General features: G+C 41.0%; 3 protein-coding genes across 3 annotated transcripts in view; 1 reads left to right on the forward strand and 2 right to left on the reverse strand.

Annotated features, from left to right (window-relative positions):
- Nucleotides 1-2,853, reverse strand: part of gjd1b (gap junction protein delta 1b) — a 29,374-nt gene extending 26,521 nt beyond the window's left edge. The window contains exons 1-2 of the mRNA XM_086035762.1: nt 2,215-2,853; nt 1,889-2,107 (exon numbers count right to left, since the gene is read on the reverse strand). Of these exons, the coding sequence (XP_085891888.1) occupies nt 1,889-1,959 (71 nt within the window). The 5' untranslated portion in view covers nt 1,960-2,107; nt 2,215-2,853. The remainder of the gene's footprint in view (nt 1-1,888; nt 2,108-2,214) is intronic.
- A 4,047-nt stretch (nt 2,854-6,900) lies between these two features.
- Nucleotides 6,901-15,741, reverse strand: nop53 (NOP53 ribosome biogenesis factor). Its single transcript, XM_086035086.1, has 12 exons — nt 14,515-15,741; nt 14,275-14,348; nt 14,057-14,162; nt 13,426-13,628; nt 11,834-11,889; nt 11,661-11,756; nt 10,633-10,734; nt 10,375-10,551; nt 10,006-10,181; nt 9,153-9,219; nt 7,499-7,575; nt 6,901-7,390 (listed from the first exon to the last, which is right to left on the reverse strand). Exons 1-12 carry the CDS (start codon nt 14,715-14,717, stop codon nt 7,330-7,332), a joined length of 1,398 nt encoding a protein of 465 aa, XP_085891212.1. The 5' UTR covers nt 14,718-15,741; the 3' UTR covers nt 6,901-7,329.
- Nucleotides 15,238-17,736, forward strand: LOC147144772 (histone H3.3A). Its single transcript, XM_086035087.1, has 4 exons — nt 15,238-15,390; nt 16,246-16,391; nt 16,649-16,802; nt 16,892-17,736. Exons 2-4 carry the CDS (start codon nt 16,264-16,266, stop codon nt 17,018-17,020), a joined length of 411 nt encoding a protein of 136 aa, XP_085891213.1. The 5' UTR covers nt 15,238-15,390; nt 16,246-16,263; the 3' UTR covers nt 17,021-17,736.
- Nucleotides 17,737-18,241: the final 505 nt, after the last annotated feature.

Raw genomic sequence — 18,241 nt, forward strand, 5'->3', positions numbered from 1 at the left:
TGCATTGAAACTCACATTTTAAATGGTGTGATGAAGTCACACACTCACACACTAGCTCTGCAGTTTTCTCGTTTCAGCACGCATTAAGTGACTCGTCATCTCATGGCACAAATGTGGCACCCTGGCCCAAGAGAGCAATAATTCAGTCATTCTCTTAACCCTTCATCTATTCTGAAAATTATTTCCGATTCATTCCCATTGGGTTTTACTGTCCTATTGGACAAAATGAATAAAAGCAGCACGGTTCTAAAAAAAAAAAAATATAGTCTTCCATAAGTAAAAGAATTGCAGTTATTATATGCCCGTTTCATCATATTATAATTCCAAGTTGCACTCTAGCACAATTTTCATCATAACACCACAGCTGTCTGGGCAAGAAAAATAAACGGCAGAAAATGATGGGAGAATTTTTGCCTCCGGATGTCCTGGGCGCCCCGCTGAGGTCACGACACACAGCACCATCTCGTGACGAGACAGCCCTCTTGGCTTCTTCCCAACGCCCCGCAGACAGTAGCCATGTGTCTGCGTGCTTGTCTGTGAATAAGTGCTCCTTGCTTCCTTTGACTTCACCTTGCCTATTTCTCCATCAGCTTTACTCGCCTTCTTTTACACACACACAGCTCGACTTCTCACTCTCTCTTGCGTCCAAAACCCTCCTCGAGCTTCTTCTCAATTTGTCTTCTTGCTTTTAACAACTCCGCCTTTCAATCTCTTTTCCATATCAGTCTCACAGAACGCCTGCAGCAGTGTGACACTTCATTGTATTTCCAGTGTCTCGTGAAGGAAGGCAAGCAAATTCTGAGCCCAACACAAACAGCAAAGGAAAACCAAACGATCCGTTGACAGATCCTATTTGACTGGCTAAGTGAAAGAATAACATGCAAGAGCAAATAAGCGTGACTGAGCTGGTTCATTTCATCATTATCGACGTAATGAGACATGTAGCAATGTACAACATGGGTTACATGAGCGCAGCCTATTTTTCTGTTTCATGAACAGACTCAAGAACATTTTACACTCCGGGCAGAATACTCATCTTCAACACATTGTTTACTTCATAAAATGCCTCAGATGTATTCACTCAATAATTCAAGATTTGTGGCTAAACACAGTGAGTCAGTACGCTTTCGGGAGGGGAGGTTCATTTAAAGTGCTAATTCATACATGCTAGTAATGAACGCATGCTGAACCTGAATTTTTTTGAAACATGTCCCAAGAAAACCCCAAAGTCAGGAATAGTCTAAGTCCCTGGTCCCCCCACTAGTTGTAAAATAGTTTTATACTGACTACTGAGCTGATGTGCCTGTGGGGCTAAAGCACTCATAAATAATTTGCCCTTCTGCAGCCTACAAGAACAAGTTATTCAAAGTAAAGCACAAGACATCGCGGCGTGTAGATGAATACATAAATCATAGACTCCCTGACCTTACTCAAGTGACTGTTTTTTATTTATATTTAGGAATGACATAATCGAGTGACTGGAAAACGGGGACAACTGTGTGTGCACGTGTAAAGGGAGGGAGAGGTACTGGAGTACAACAAGAGCGGAGAACGTGAATGAAGTCGATGGACTCTAAAGGCGAGATGTCCTCACACCGCCCCGCTAGCAGCGTTAGCCAAAGCCGGGCTGCGTGGGCTAATAGTGTCTCTCCCGTTTGCCTAAATCTTCCATCATGTCACTCAGGGGGATTAAAGAAGCTAAAGCCCCCCTGGCGCTGCCAACGGCCCCTCTGGACCAGCAATCATTTGGATTCCTGCTCAGGACATGCAACAAGTACGCTTGCAGTTGAACAGGCTACATGCTAAAGGATAAGGAGCAGAGGCTCTTGCGAGGATGCGTCAAGTGACTTTGTTCTTACTGTGCCAATATTCATTCATGCGGACTCACCTTCCTATCATAGTTGAGTGCTGTTGCACGGCGGCCTCCAAGAGGCGCTCGAGGATGGTCCATTCTCCCATGGTTGCGGTTTGGAGGCATCCACTGGGGAAACGGGATGATAAGGCTGAGCCTTTCAATAAGACACCAGGGTTGGTGTTCAAGTCTCTTCTTCGAGTCCACTTGAGGGCGTAGGTCAGGCAGTACAGCGCTTAATGCGGTGTTGTGAACCTGAAAAAGCAAAGAAACTCATTCACAAAACATCCAGATTTTATTATTTTTTTTCTTGGACTGAGAACGGGACGCTAATTTAAAAAATAATAGCGTGTGCACCTTACCTGCTGTCCACGAGGGTCTTCACACTTTCCTGTGAGCGCACCTGTTTGCATCCAATCACACACTCAGACCAGTGCTCGTCTCCGGATGATTTTCAAGCAGCAGCCACAATTAGTGCCAATATGCATCCATCTCCCAAACACTAACAGTCTGCCTCCACTCACTCATAGCGAGCAGCTTGTCACACCAAACCGGGGTCACGTCCACACGCTCATGCGGTGAGACTGAATGAAAAGAGATGTGCATCTCCTGCCCATCCTCTTCATTTTTTTTTTCTCCTCTCACCCAAGCTGGAGTAAGTCCTTCCTGCTCTCCTGCTTGTGGTTCAGGTAGCGTTGAGGAGAAGCATCACCCTCCTGCTCCCTCCACCACTGTCTCCACTGCTTCTGCTCCGTCCACTTGAAGTCGTGTAAGAGTCCTTTCGCGGTTTCTCCTCTCCTCCTCCTCCTCCTCCTCCTCCTCCACCTCACTGCCACTCTCTCTCTCTCTCTCTCGCTCTTTCTTAACAAGAGACAGTTCTCCTTTCTTTTACCCACCTCATCTTCTTCTCTTTCTCACTTGGTTCCTCTGTTTGCAGCCTCTACCTGACTCGCGTTCGCTCTCTCTCGCTCTCTTGCTCCCTGAGCTAGTAGGCAGCCAGACCGAGCGTGTGTCTAGAGGATTACAGAAAGGATTCATCTCTCTGCTCCTCCCCCTCCTCTCGCTCACTCTTCATCACAGTATTTATCCCCCAAGCACCCCCTCACACACACACACACACACACATGTATTTATACAGTATCTCAAACAGCTACACTACCCCGTTCCCGAATAACACTCGCCTCATCGCAATCATTTTTTGCTTTCTGCCTGTTCTCATCACCTTCCCTCACGCTGTGTCATGCATCGTTGCTTCACCGCAAAGGCAACGCTTGCTGTGTGTTTACCCACTTCCAGAGCCACAACGAGGCTATGCAAGGATACTGAGGAAGGCACAGGGGAAGTAAGTGTGAGACTGAGCGAAAACGTGTTGGGATGCGTGAGTGAGTAACTCACTGACTGTGTGATTATATGTGGAATGACAATGAGATTAGCAGCGCTCATTAAGGTTTCGAGTAATTCATAGACAATGGAAATAAATGTCCAACAGATAGGGGATATAAAAGTCTAAACACCCCTGTTCAAATGCAATATCAATTTATTGTGATATAAGTGTGCACACCCTCTTGTAAGTGGGATGTGGCCGCGGTCAGAATTACTGTCACCAATTACATTCAAACTCATTTTAAATGCGAATCACCACATACCTGCCACCATTTAAAGCACCTCTGATTAAGGCGAAAGGCAGTTCACCTGTTCTAATAGGCGTTTTCTTCCTTTTTTTTTTTATCATCCTTTTTTTCATCCAGCAGACCGGCTGCATATTTTCCTTAATTTATATAAATAAAGAAATATCCTATCTTCAAAGCATTTCATTCATTTCGCCAAATAACTTCATGAGGGAGATAACGGCATATCTTCATGCCGTCCGTACGCATCATGTCTGGTGTCATGTCACCCTGGATAATTCTAAACACAGCCACATCCTAGTTACAAGTGAATGTGCACAATTGTGCAACCACATTATGCCAGGTGTTTATTCTTAAGTGCTACTCTCAAAAAGCAATGTATTTGAACAGGGGTGTGTAGACTTTTCAATTCCATTGTATAATACAATATCGCACAGAAGCAGGCAGTCTCACATTACAGGGTCACTTCAAAATGAAGTAATTCAATGTTGTTGTTTTTTAATCAATGCACATTTACCTGCCATCACAATATGGCTCATTATATACCCCAAAATGCCAAAGTAATTTAACTAAATGAAATTCATATTGATAATGGCAAGCTAGAAATGCTATGCAGGGACGTCAGATTCATGTGATGATGAGCCACAATCATATCAGAGCTTTCAAATGACCCCAAGCCTAAGTAATGAGGAGGTACTTAGAGATCTATTATGTTTGTAACGGTATTATTGGCACACCTTACCCCAAATGTACGTTTTTTTCTTTTAACAATACAAGATAATTTCATTCTATTTTGTGGACCCCCACCAACAGTTTGCAAGCCCACGGGGGTCCGATGATCCCAGTTTGAGAAGCTGGATCGAATATTGTAAAGGTCATAGTGCTCACTGATTGCCACCGTCAGTCATGTATTAATTAACGTTTATCATTATAGTTATAGTATGCTGACTGCTTTTTCGAAAATGGCAAAGGCAAATGAGGCAAACAAATTAGAAACAACTTTGTGGATGCAATAAAGTAAAAAAAAAAGAAAACCTAGTCACAATTATAAGCATACTGCCAAATTAAGACCTCAAAAACACTGCATTGCAGTCATGGAACAGAAAGTCCCGTAGGTGTATTTGTCAGAGCTGGGCTTTTATTTTGAAGGCTGAGAAGGAAGGGAAGTGTGCAAAATAAATAAGTAACTTGACTGTGACTTCTGGCCACCTGTTGAACCCAAATAATTATACAATACGACAAGTCCAACCCCGGGGCTCGCAATGCAAGTAAGCACACAGTTGGGTAAGTACTATTGGCGCATTTGAAGCGTGTCCACAGCGGGTTCGTATAGTACATTAGCCAGCTGATGATCTTTAAAAAGCCTCTGCCGTTAGCGTCCCTCCCGCAGCGATGTCAATCAGGGACGCTTTTTTTTTTTTTTTTTTTTTTTTTTGGGGTTGGGGGGCAGAGGCCAACAATTTTTATGAATATGGCCGGAAGGGTACCCAGGTCAAGGGTGGAGGGTCGCGGCCGGAGCGGCAAAAAATGGTCAAGTGCCCAGCTCTGGTATTTGTGTATGAAAACCTTGTGCATTTGTAGGGATTTAGGCATTTTCCCCCTTCTGTCAGCAAGTTACAGATGAATACTCCTCAATCTCATTAATAAAAAAATATTTTAAAAGCTGATAGAATTAACTTGCACTTAAAGAGCCATGATATGATATCATCTTATTTGAAGCATTCTCCAAGCAAATGTGTGTTTGTTTTAAATGACATGGAATGTATTGCTGTACCTGACCTCAGCTGGCTTCAGCTCACATCTGGAGCGTGTCAATGTGCTCGACTTCAGCACATCATCTGTGAACCCGACGCAGTCCAGAGGTGAGAGGCAGGTGATTCTATTTGGTAATGAATCACTATGACTTCTCACACACACGCGCACAAACACAGGCACTATCCTAAAACAATCTGGCAGCTCTGTCCCTCCCACGTGAAGAAAGAGAGACAAAATGAGAGGACAAAAAAAAAGGAAAAGCAAAACACAAACAACTTATCTGCCATCTGCTTCTGTCTGGCATGAGGAAAAACAAAAAACAAACATATTTCCCCAACGATCACAAAGCTTTATAAGGTGCACAGCAGCATTTGGATTTAATGACTTTTTCTTTTTGTCGTACAAAGTCCTCATTCCAGTTGATTTTCTTTTTTATTACTTGCTGGTGTAGGAAATGTAGTGATGGCAGAATCAATTGGTTGGCAAAGCTTTTCTCCACGCTGAAACGGAGCAGCTGCTGAAAAATTAGAAGCCATGAGACAGTATGTACAAAGGAGGAGGATGAATACTAATTTGGCAATCTACAGAGTGCCCTGTTTTTCTGGGTCCCGTCACTCTCACTTTGTCGAGTGTGGATACCGTTGGTGGAAATGAGGCTTAGGATACCTGCAACACAAGCCACTTCATTTATGTGGTGTCTTGATCCGAACACTAAAGGCACTATGTAAAAGTATAACTAGTGCTGTCAAGTGATAAATGTTTTTTTAAAAGTAATTAATCGCAACATTTTCCATAGTTAATCGCGAAGCCACTTCATTTATGTGGTGTCTTGATCCGAACACTAAAGGCACTATGTAAAAGTATAACTAGTGCTGTCAAGTGATAAATGTTTTTTTAAAAGTAATTAATCGCAACATTTTCCATAGTTAATCGCGATTAATTCGTATTTTTCAACTACATTTTTTACAAAGCTTGGAAGCGATATCTACTTGAGGAAAATCTTGGAATTGGTATGGAAAAAAAAATAAAAGTATATTTTGATTCAAAGCCTGTTCTAATAGCTTTCTTTGATCCTTGAATACGATTCTTTTCCTGCAAAATACAACTGTTGAACGATACTCGAAAGACGTACAACTAATATGGTACAGGTATTTGCATTAGGCTTTGCGGAGTGCGCAAATTATCTCCAACGAGTTTCCGTTTTCAAATGTAGGGCGAACAAAGAAAAACAAATACTCAAGTACAGCAAAGAACGAAGTGACTCAGTGTACTAAATTCAATCAAGAGTTCAACATGGATTTGGCTCCTTGGAGACAAACTGCAGCATTAGATTAAATCACTGCAGGCTCTTCTGTGCCATTTACATGTGTGAAAACAGCGACATATCTGTTGGGAGAAGGCTTGCACCCGTCTCTCAAGAGTTAAGACTACATTTTCCCACCGATTAGTGGATAAGAGGCTTTGTTGAAACTAAGCAGCCAAGGACAAAGTGGTCGCGCCTCATTCACCTCTGCAGGGCATTGAAGGCAATTAAGGTTTCAAGATGATGGCCTGTAATCGGTTATCACATGTCAAGACTCTTAAATCCTATATATACTAATCAATCTATTTTAAGCCAGTCTTTTGTCAAATAAATGAAACTGTTACTAAGTCAAAAGCCTCAAATGAAGTAGAAACATTGATATTTATTTAAACATTGCTGTCAACAGAGTTAATTCAAAATCTGAAAAAAATCTGCTGCACAGCTGCACTTTACACGAGTGAGCATTTTGTTGTGCTTAGTTGGAAATCACACTTCAATTTTAGCACACTTGGCATGAACAGTCATTTTCTGATCATGAGAACAATAACAGAAGCATTGTTACCTGGTCAAAACTGATAGAGCTATCGAGACAAATCACAGAGCATTTTTGAAAATGCAAATCAATTGCGCGCCATATATAATTTGTGTGTAAAACAAATGGTGGCATCGTCCGAATAGGTCAGCTGGTCATGACGTTGGAAACGCAGTTTGGTTGACATTGGTTACAGTTGGTTCCATTATGTTGCATTTGTGGCTTTTACAGCGCTCCAGTCTTCTCAGGCTCTGCGGCGTTAAGTGATCTCTCTAAAAGCTCTCTTTTCCACATACTTCAGCTTGTACCGCCTCTTGAACCTAAGGGCGAGGGGAGACGGTCGTTTCAGGCAACACACAATTTTAAGAATCTCTACGTCCCCGTGACCCAAGGATGAAATGTTATGGAAAAGTGAGGCAGAATCTTACTTGGCTCTCTCTCTGGGCTCAATCAGGTTCCTCTTCTGCAGACTCTTGAAGCGGTCCTTGAGGACGCTGCCCTCTGGCTGTAGCAGCAAAGCATTACAACATTTCCAGAAAGAGAGTTAGTCATGTCAAATTCTTGTCTGAGTGCCTTAAAGATGTCACTGCTCGCACACATAATATATACACATAATTCCGCCATTCATTCATGAACTTATTCACAGGAAATAATTATTTTCTGGATTTCCCTCCCCCGCTGGATGTTTTAATTAATTATTTAAATTCAACTGGATTTTATTAAACCGTTATGAGCGCTTGTAGAGTGCTAGCGGGCTTCCCACTCTTTTCTTGAAATTATTTTTCAAAGACTTTCCAAGGGATTTCCAGGGTTTTTAAATAACATCTTTACGTTTCTTTTGATGTCCAATAACAAAACGATGTTGTAAAGGTCCTTTCAAACTCTTTTCAAACTCTTTTCAAGTTCATTTCCCGAACCGCTTAAATTAATTTGAAAATGATTCAGTAATTTTATTTTAGAACAGCCCTTTGAAAAGTATCTAGAAAATGTTTTTGAAACTCCGCTCTTTAAAAATGTACTAATTTAGATTTACTAATCCATTTTCTAAACACACGAGCCATTAAGGTGATCAGAACGGTGCTCCATAGCTTTGAAAATCAGTTCAATTCACCATTTTGATTTTCCCCTCAACTAACAGTAGGGAAGTAACAATATCGGCAATAACGCAATATTTAAATTGCCACTATATCTTCATCGCCACGTCATGATATCAATAGCAGCAAATCTGTATGAAAGCCCACGTTGTTTTCCATTTGTGCAGTTCCAGCGCCCTCTGGTGGTTAGTTTATTAGTGCAGTTTAACTTGACGCCTGTTTTGACCACCAATGTTCATGTCCAACGCTAATCATCAGATGAATGTGAACATAACACATTAGAGTTCCTCCACAAATCGCGTGCATTAGCAAGTAAGCGCCTCAATAGTAGGTGTTCGGTCATTTATATACATTGAGGTTAATGTTAACAACTATTTGGACTATATGTATACCGGTAATTAGGTCCACGGCTAATTAGCATTGCGTAGACGCATTTACAAGCAACTGCTTATGTTTATTTTATTTAGATTTGTATTTCATGTTCTACAGAAACCCTACACACACCCAAACAGAAATTCAACTGATTACTACTCACATAAACAAAACTATATTCCAACCAATAAAAGGTCCCATAAATCAGTCATACCAGTCAATATTTTTGTCTGTCTACCCGCTTCAGCCGAACACAGCATTGTAAACTACATAGATCATATTTTGCGCTGCTGAGCCAATAGGAGCGCATGACTGGCCAAGTCTATTTCTTTGTGAATGCTGCTACATAAACTGAGTATGATTATCATTTATTTTTTAATATGAGCTACGATGGTATCGTAAGGTTCATATATATTGATATCGTATCGTGACATTTGGATATCGTTACATCCCTCACTAAGTAGGCTACTGTGCGACAATGAACACTTAGCGTAGTTCTGTCGGAGGACCAGCCAAACTATGAAAAAAAAAAGAGACCTATAGTCCTCAAAATGCAGTAAACGTGAAAATAATCAAAACCCAACAAGTAATGGCCATAGTACAGTATAGACAGTACCTTTAGTTGTCGTAGGGAACTGGTGAGCTCATCACTTAGTTTGATTTCAAGGTCCTCGGGCTGAAATCTGAAAAGAAAGAAAATATGTGCTACAAACTAGAACATGAGTTATCTGTAAGATAACAGTAATAACCACAATAATAAAAAACAATGCATTCATTATATTCATGGAAATTTACAACTGGATAACCCTGAGCAAATGAGGGAAAGTAGAGTTTAACATGCTTGTCCAGCTAATTGCTAATATAAATTAGAATGAGTTAAAGGGCAAGTCAACCCCAACATTTTCTCAACTAGAATATGTTCCATAGAGGCCCACTTGTCGAAACAGGGCATTCAGATTAATATTACGTTTGCGGAATACGAGTTAAGCAGTAAAATCAACCCATTTTGTAGCTGTCAACTGAAAATGACATCACAGTTGCACAGGGCTCAAGTAACAACCAATCATGGCTCAGGTTCAGAAAACAAGTGAGCCGTGATTTGTGAATGGCTAGAATTCTTCATCCTTTGTGTATTTTGATGGAAGAATGTCAGAAATCTTTTATTAAGACAAGTAAATTGTTTTAAATTATGAAAAGATTGCCAAATGTCTCCTTTAAATGGGTATCAAATAAAAGTGATCTGGTGTACAGAACCATTCATCAAATGTATGTCTGTGGGGATGTTGACATTTTGTCACTAGACTGATGAGGTCATTGAGCAAAGAAGGTGGTTTTTAATGGTTGTTAAAGTGCATTCGGGGCTTGAGGGATGCAGCATAATGCAACTGCTCCCCCCAGGGAGTTTAATGTCATCACAGAAAAGCTTTTAACATACTAAGACAGATTTGACGAGTGTGTTAAGTGCATACTTGAGTTTGCCGAGGCGTCTGGGCTGAACTTTCTGGGCCTCCATCTTGGCCTTCCGTTGTTTGTGTCTTACAGCGGTTCTTTTTTCTGCCTTTTTGATGGCAGCTTTGATGGAGCGCAGCTGGTAGAGTTGCTGTCGTTTCTTGGTGTCATCTTTCTCAGCCAGACGCTGTTGCTCCTGATGGAAAAAAAGATGCAAAGGTGGCAAATGAATCCAGACTTGTGTACATTTCACAACAATTACGACAGCTGCCTCCAGAATTGCAACATTTAAGTACAAGACAAAATACATGATACCAATTTTAACATTCAGCGACTTTTTGGCGTTTTTTTTTTTTTTTTTTTTTAAAGTGTAGTAACCTTGTAAGCACCTTGATTTTTTCCGCCTTTTCTCGTTTCCTTTGTCTCTCAGTCTTCTTCTCTGCCAGTGCGATGGCTCCTCCCACCGCATTCTCCTCTGCCTCTTCCTCCTTCTCCTCAATAGGAGGCACTTCTTTGTCTTCATCTTCCTCCACCAGGCCTTCTACTTGCTCCTGAAAGATAGTCTCCTGCAGACACAAACACTCTGTTACAATCAAGTGCTCAAATTGACAGCCAAGAGTGACAGTGGACCTGGAAGGACTCGGTACCTCTGTTGCTCTATCTTCTTTGTGGACAGCGAGCTGTCTCTCAATTTTGTCTTCCACCTTCTTCTTCTTAACCTCCACATCGTGGGCTTCTTGCAGTAAAGCCTGTGTTCAAAATATAAGCGCATGAGACCATGCAAGTCTTTTATTCATTTATCTGCTGATTTAACAGTTGATTTCATATCTTGTGAATTTCATTTGTTACACACGTGACCATCCCAATGTTGTCAGACAGGCATCCATGATTAACACGTACACAAAGACGAGGAGGCACGACAAGCAGCTGAAGAATTTATTCAATAAATGAAGAAAAAAAAAAAAGTAGCAGAAAAGGCAGCGGGGGTCTCAAATCGTTTCTTGACGGTGGCGCTAGTTTGTGAATTATTTTACAAACGTCTACATTTCAGGCCCACCCGGTCGGTCAGAGTCAGCCAAACGGCGTCAAGAAAGCACTTACTGGTAGCGCGCCCAGCCAAATAAATAAAAAATAAAACAGTGTTGTATAGCTTTCGGTCCCACAGATGCCAAGACATCTGCCCCATATTGTTTTTATTTCACCGATCACCACACTGTGCCCGTGTGTGTCTGTTGTTTTTATTTGATATTTTTCTTTATTTAGCGCCGTGTCTGCTTGTACGGCGCCTGCCTGTGATGCATAAATTACGTTCTCGACGCCGAATGGCTGTGGCCGTGGAGGGACTGACCGGGACCATGTGGGTCGGCCGGAAATACAGACAGGAACTTAGTGACAGATTGACCATGCCCAGCTCTCCTAAATATGTAACAGTGGGGCTAATTTACATAACCACCCTTGCACAGAGTGTCCAATGACTTGAGGCCGATGCCAATTCCGATATTTAGTAGAAAATTATTTGGATAACAGATTAATCGGCCGATCACACAGAATAAATACACTTAAAGAAACAGTCACAAATCAGATCAATCGGAACCTCTAGTTTTAACTGAAACTGTGTCCGGTTGTATGCATTAATAGTTCCTTTGAGTCAATTTACAGTAGAAGGAAAACTTACCTGATGGGAGAAGAAGTCTGGATTGTAGGAACCGCCGGGCGCGATCACCTCCACTGCAGGTAGCATGGATGGCTTCTCGTTCAACTTCCCTGGCCGCTACCACGACATCAACCAATAGATTACGACATCGGTTGGCAGCATATTGTGATGAACTGTTTGACATGGTTTCTTACCGTGACCCTCTTCTTGCCAGTCTGCTGAAGGTACCATGGATCTGCTGTACTTTTGGCTGATCACAAAGAAAAACTACGACGATTACCACTTAAGTCTTTTCAATGAATAAATACTGCAGCTGGTGGCAGAGGAGTGCATGACAGTCTGCCCCAGTGACTTTTTACCTGGCACCATCAGAGTTCAGCTACACTTTAATGTAAAATATACCCCTTTAAACTTTGGAGCAGTCTGGCTGGCAAATGTGCAATGTAAAGGACTCATTTTCTTTTTAATCCTTCTGCAGTGTTTAAAAGAGGAATTGTTTAATAAGATAAACAACCAGATTACATATCGAGGACCTAAATATATGGAGGGGTGGAAAAACAAAAATCTGAAGGAAATGTAAAAATGTGACCTCAAAAACTGTAACTGCCAACAACCAAGTGCCTACTAATGGTAAACATTGTCCTGGTCGCACATACCTACAATCTCATCGTTTAATAGGTGTGCAGAGCAAACACTAACTTGGCAACCATCTTTACTCTGTAATTTAATGTTTGTACTCTCTGCCACTGCATTATGTTGGAGGGATTTAAATTGAGCAGAGTGCATTCCACAGGACACCACCAAAGGCCATCTTCAATCAGTGCAGAAAATAAATCAAACCCCACCAGCTTCCACTTTGGGCTCATTTGATCACACTAATGTGGCAGAGAAAAGAAAACTGAGGATTATTTTAGATCAGGCAATCGGAAAATTTCCAAACATCTAAACGTCAGCGACACAATTCATCAAGGAGAACCACAATGTAATCTCAGGCACGTACAACAGAGCCAGGACTTTAACTAACGTTACAGATTCTGACAAAGAAATTCCTATGTATACCTTGCAACAGTGCTCTTCAGCAAGGCAACAAACCCCCATGTCAGCTCTGTGGTGCAGTCAACGTTTGCACGTTGCCTCACTATGACATCTTCCTCTTAGCATGCCTGCTTGTGTGTAGTGTACAAAATATATACGGTAATACAGGGTGTATATTAAAATTATCCTTAACACATTATGATGAATATAATTAGGGGTGCACTGATCGATCGGTCGGAATTGGTGCCAATTCCTTGATTCCGATCCCTTAAAATAAAACCGATATTGTCCACCAATCGATTTTATCTTACGCCGCAGAGATACGAAAAAAAATCTGCCGCTGTCCTCTTCTGCTATGAGATGACCAATAGGCTTTTCATTTTTAATGAGGAGAACTACGTTGTGTGCAGTTTAAACAACCTGTTTGTGTTGTTTCAGAAATTTTGGTCAATTTTTTACAATAAGACAAAATTGGAACATCGAAGGTGTATGCAGTTCATCTAAAAAAATGGAAATCGGGATCAACAGGTCAGGCACTTTAAAGATGGAGGATTAGTGATTGGCCAGAAAGTTTTGACCGGTGCACCCCTCTAATATTAAATTTTGATTTTTCCACCCACCACCGAAACTGTCCACCCACCTCCAAAACTGTCAGTCCCATATGATTTGGTCACTTGTTATTCCAATAAACAAAGAATAGACAGCAAGCTAATGTATGATATTATTATTGGACACAAAAAACATCACTTACACTCTTGACCCCAGATGTCATAATATTCTCTGTTTGGGTTGTTGTTGGCCTCTGTCACCGCCTTTTTAGCTGTTGTGTTCGACGCCTGTCTGTTGAGTAGCTTTCTTTGAGTCCGTGGTACTACACCTTTGGCCGCAAGTTGCTCTACCCTCTTGGCACTACAACGAAGTTTCTTTGCATTGGGCTGTTGGTAGGACAGCACACTGGGGAAGCATACAGAGGGGAGATTATTAGTTTATTGTGTGGGGAACAAGTAGATGAAGAATAATCCATAGCATGCACAGTTGGTTTGAATGCATTTGATTTACACTGCTAGCATTTGTTTATCCTCAGATCCCAAGACACCATTCACACAATAGTTTCCTGAGTTCCTATGTGTTGTCTTCACATTTCCCAAAAAGGAAATACTGGGAGCGCAAGGATGAGATCATCACTGGACAAAAGGTTATAAAACAATTAAAAATCTGTTCAGGGTTAAAGTTTGAAAATGTTTTTGATAACATGCAACACTACATATTTGCAAATATTTAAGACCACTGGAGATTAAATTCAGTGTATAAGAAAAGAAAATAAGGGACGAGATTGAGATTCCAATCAATTAGATAGAAAACAGTAAATGGTTAATACTGACTCTTTAATTGGTGGGACAAGTGAGTCATGCTGGAGAATCAAGTCTATCCTGAGAGGACGCTGTGACTTCCCTTTCCTCTTCTTGCCCTCCACCTCCTCCTCTGGTTCTTTAAAGAAATGGAAATATTTGGTTTACAATGTACTCGAGTGCAAATGCAAATTTTAAAAAAATATGAAAATGTAAAGAAAAACTGAATTAATATTATCCCCTTTGGTTACCTTTGATATCTTTTTGTTGCTGCCCAACATCCAGAAAGAACAAATTGTCATCCGACTTCTCTGCCAACAGGCCACTGCAATAAACAACAGATTTAGACAAAACAGACGCACGCCGCCCGCGTATAATATGACATCGTGTCAACACGCGTTCAAACATGGAGTACATGAAACTATCCGTCGTGCTTTCTGAATTGGAAATGGAATTTTAAGTGGTGTTTCACAACAAAGTGAACAACTCACCCGGTGGTCCTCTCCTGATGCCTGATGTCTTCTAAAAAATCCTCTACGTCATTTATGTCGCTGTGTTTGTTCCAGTTCTTTTTCTTATTCTTGTTGAAGCGCTTTCTTCGACTACTGATCTCGCCTGTAGGATCCGAGGACTTCAAACTTAAGTAGCCTGGCTGCGAGGCCACCACGCGTTTTAGCCTTCTGGCAGCCGCCATGTTGGAGTTGAAAGAAAATTAAACACGTGTCTTCTTCTTTCGTGGCTTTTGTGATGTACAAAGTGGAAACGCACGTTGGCGCCACCTAAAGGATCAATATCGTGACTACTACACAGCCTGTTTTGCATAACATTCGTAAGAGTACAGCAATATTATTTTATTTTGTCGTCTTGTAGATTTGACTGTTACTTTCAATAGTGACAAATGTTCTTACTTGTGTGATATTCAACGAAATACAAAATTGTGTGTCCCTTTAGGTTTGGCTGTAAATTGCAATAACGCGTTTATATGTGTTACAATAACACCAAATTCAAGTATTTGTAAGTACAAAATGCTTTTGAACTTCAAGCCAGTGACTACAGAACCAGACTTTGGCTGTATTTTCTTTCCATGTAAAATGTAGTTTGAAAAAAATATATATTTTTTTAGAATTACCTACAATATATAATTTCTTAAACTAAGACTGTGTTTTTGGTGCGCATTGCGTGTTCGTTAATTGTAATCCTGTTGCGGCATGTATGTTTGTCCCAAATGCATCATGGGAAACGTGCCTCCAAACGCGCTCCTATATTCTTTTTTTCCCTCCCTTCATTTTGTAGCGAGAACAACGCGTAAGAGACTCAAGAAATTAAATCCCAATTGAAAGCTGCAATTTCTCACTAAAATTACAAAGGTAAGAATCAAATTTACACTCGAACGTCAAACTATCATTTCCAGCAGTTCAGGAGTTCGGATGGACGTAAATTTCCTTGATTTTCGTTAAAAACAAAATCAAACGCAGAGCCGTCGTGCCTTTATCTGCCTGCTGAGAGTCGGCAACCTGAAAAGCTTTCGTGATCTGCTCGATTTTGTCTCGGAAGTGCGCCTTGACTGAAGGGTCAGCTGACAAAATAATGTCCACTAAGTGAACCCTTAGTATGTCTAATGTCGTCCCCACAAGTAAGATTCAACTTTCACTCTACGGGGTTGACACAATTCGATCGTTTTTTTGACCGTCATTGCGATCACTAGAGTGAATTTTCCTTCCCGTTTACGTTCTTCATGGCAGCAGCCAGCCATTATGTGCGGGTGTGTTAGTGTACAAACATGGGGCAGCCAACAAGGGCGGTGTCATTTGGTTTTCTTGTAAAATAGCTCATTCTGCATTGGAAAATATACGCTAGTGCCACATCGGGATTACTGTAGCATCAAAACTAACATACCCTTACCAGTGCGCAAGGGGAGGGGTTTCAGCAATGCTGTTGTCATTGGTTGAAACGTCCATAACAGCACTCAAGCTCTCTCGTGATTGGACTTCTCCGTTGTCATTTATGACGTAAGACATTCTGTGTCTGTACTGCCCCGGAGATGAAAAACATCATATAAGTAATTAATACCGTATTTTTATATCATTTTTCGCAGTGACCAACTTTTATATTATTGTTCCAACTATTGATATGCCCTCCATATCCACAACTATAATAGTGTTGTCACATTCAACTTTTAATTTGGTATGCATTAACTGATTCAAAACTTTGTCTACTTTCAGCTTTGATCCACAGTAGCAATGGCCCGTACTAAGCAGACTGCACGTAAATCCACTGGAGGTAAAGCTCCACGTAAGCAGCTGGCCACAAAGGCTGCCCGGAAGAGCGCCCCTTCCACCGGAGGTGTGAAGAAGCCCCATCGCTACAGGTAAGAGCCAGGTGACTCCTCATTTAGGCCAGACAAAGAATATGATGATCTTCAGTAACACCTTGCTGGCGTAAATTTGAGTTGCTCCATTATGATATTGTCTATGTGTGCCCTGCGATTGGCTGGCGACCAGTTCAGCGTGTACCCCGCCTATTGCCTGGAGACAGCTGGGACAGGCTCCAGCATTTAAGACTGCTCTTATGTGCTGGTGTGAACCATCAGGAAACCAAGTTCAACACTTCTCCTGTCTTGTACAGGCCTGGGACTGTGGCTCTGCGTGAGATCCGTCGTTACCAGAAGTCCACTGAGCTTTTGATCCGCAAGCTGCCCTTCCAGCGCTTGGTGAGAGAAATCGCCCAGGACTTCAAGACAGATCTGCGTTTCCAGAGTGCTGCCATCGGCGCCCTGCAGGTCTGGGGTCGTTCAGCTAAGAGTCAGTAGTTTCTCATTCTGTTGATGTCATCTCACTAAAACACCTCACTATTTTTCTTCCATCATAGGAGGCCAGCGAGGCCTACCTGGTGGGTCTGTTTGAGGACACCAACCTGTGTGCCATCCATGCCAAGCGTGTCACCATCATGCCCAAAGACATCCAGCTGGCACGTCGCATCCGTGGGGAGCGTGCTTAATTTTTTTTTCTTCTGTCTATGAAATGCTCTTCTCTTGTCCCATCACCATCCTTTCCTTCTCCCTACATAGATAGTAGTTTGGTTTGAGGTTCTCTATATATTATGACTGTGATAACCGTAAATGTGTGATTATGTATTGGTTGGTGCTACAAGTAGAAGAGTTTCTTTAGATATATATTCATTTAAGTTTGAAACTTTACACTCCTCACTTTAGGTATTGCTATGAATACTGTGTTTTTGCTAGCCACGAGTAGTGTATAATCTGGAATGAGCATAGTACATAGCGTTTAGACATTGTCATCTTCCAATGGACACATTCATCGATATAATGGGTCTTCTGATTTTCCTTTTTTTTGCTGTCATTTTAAAATAGACATAAACAGTCAGTTCTATTTTTACAACAGTGTTTAATATTGTATCAGAATCCAAATGCTTTATTCTGTTTATCAATTTCAAAATGTCATTGCACTATAATGACTGCATGGTTTGACACTTGGACGCGGCGCATATGTAGCAGACCAAATTTGATTTTACGCTTGGTTTTTACCACATTATTTTGTCCATACAATGTTGTGATTTTTTTCGTTTCTCTCTCAGGTCGATAACCTATTTTTCCTACTGTTTTTTTTAATTTGTGTTTTTGGTCATTTTGAAGGCTAAAACATTTGTACTCCAAAGTTCACATACAAACATAAATAAAACTAATTGTGGTTAAATAGTGTGACTTTATGCTATCTTTCATATTTAACATAAACCACAGTGTAGCCGCAATGACAAAACCTCATTTTGCTGTCATAAATATTTTTTGTTGGCAATAATATATTACATTACTACATTAAGTCCCAAGAAAAAAAGTAATGGGCACTTGGGCAGCCCATGTATTTGTTAAGCAGAGTTGCTACTGTAATACGTGAAAACTGATTGAAATTGTGAGTTTGAAAAGGTAGGAACAAAAATAAACAAGACATTATAATTGCACATAACGTTTTAAAAAAAAAAAAAATAATCCAACTTGGGAGTAACCTCTTCCAAAAATGTAATTTTATAAATAGAATATTTACAGTTGGAAGTATTTATTTGAATTAGTCGGTACTTTGACGTCCATTTATATCCGGCCACTATAAATAAAGTACTGTACTGTAACTAGAAGTAACTTTCTTCTGCCACTCAATTTACTACTCGGAAATTACATGCATGTGGACAAGTTCAAAAAGGACAAAG

This window comes from Filicampus tigris, chromosome 7 (assembly GCF_054856515.1).
Source record: "Filicampus tigris isolate MCC_2025a chromosome 7, RoL_Ftig_1.0, whole genome shotgun sequence".
Lineage (NCBI taxonomy): Eukaryota > Metazoa > Chordata > Actinopteri > Syngnathiformes > Syngnathidae > Filicampus > Filicampus tigris.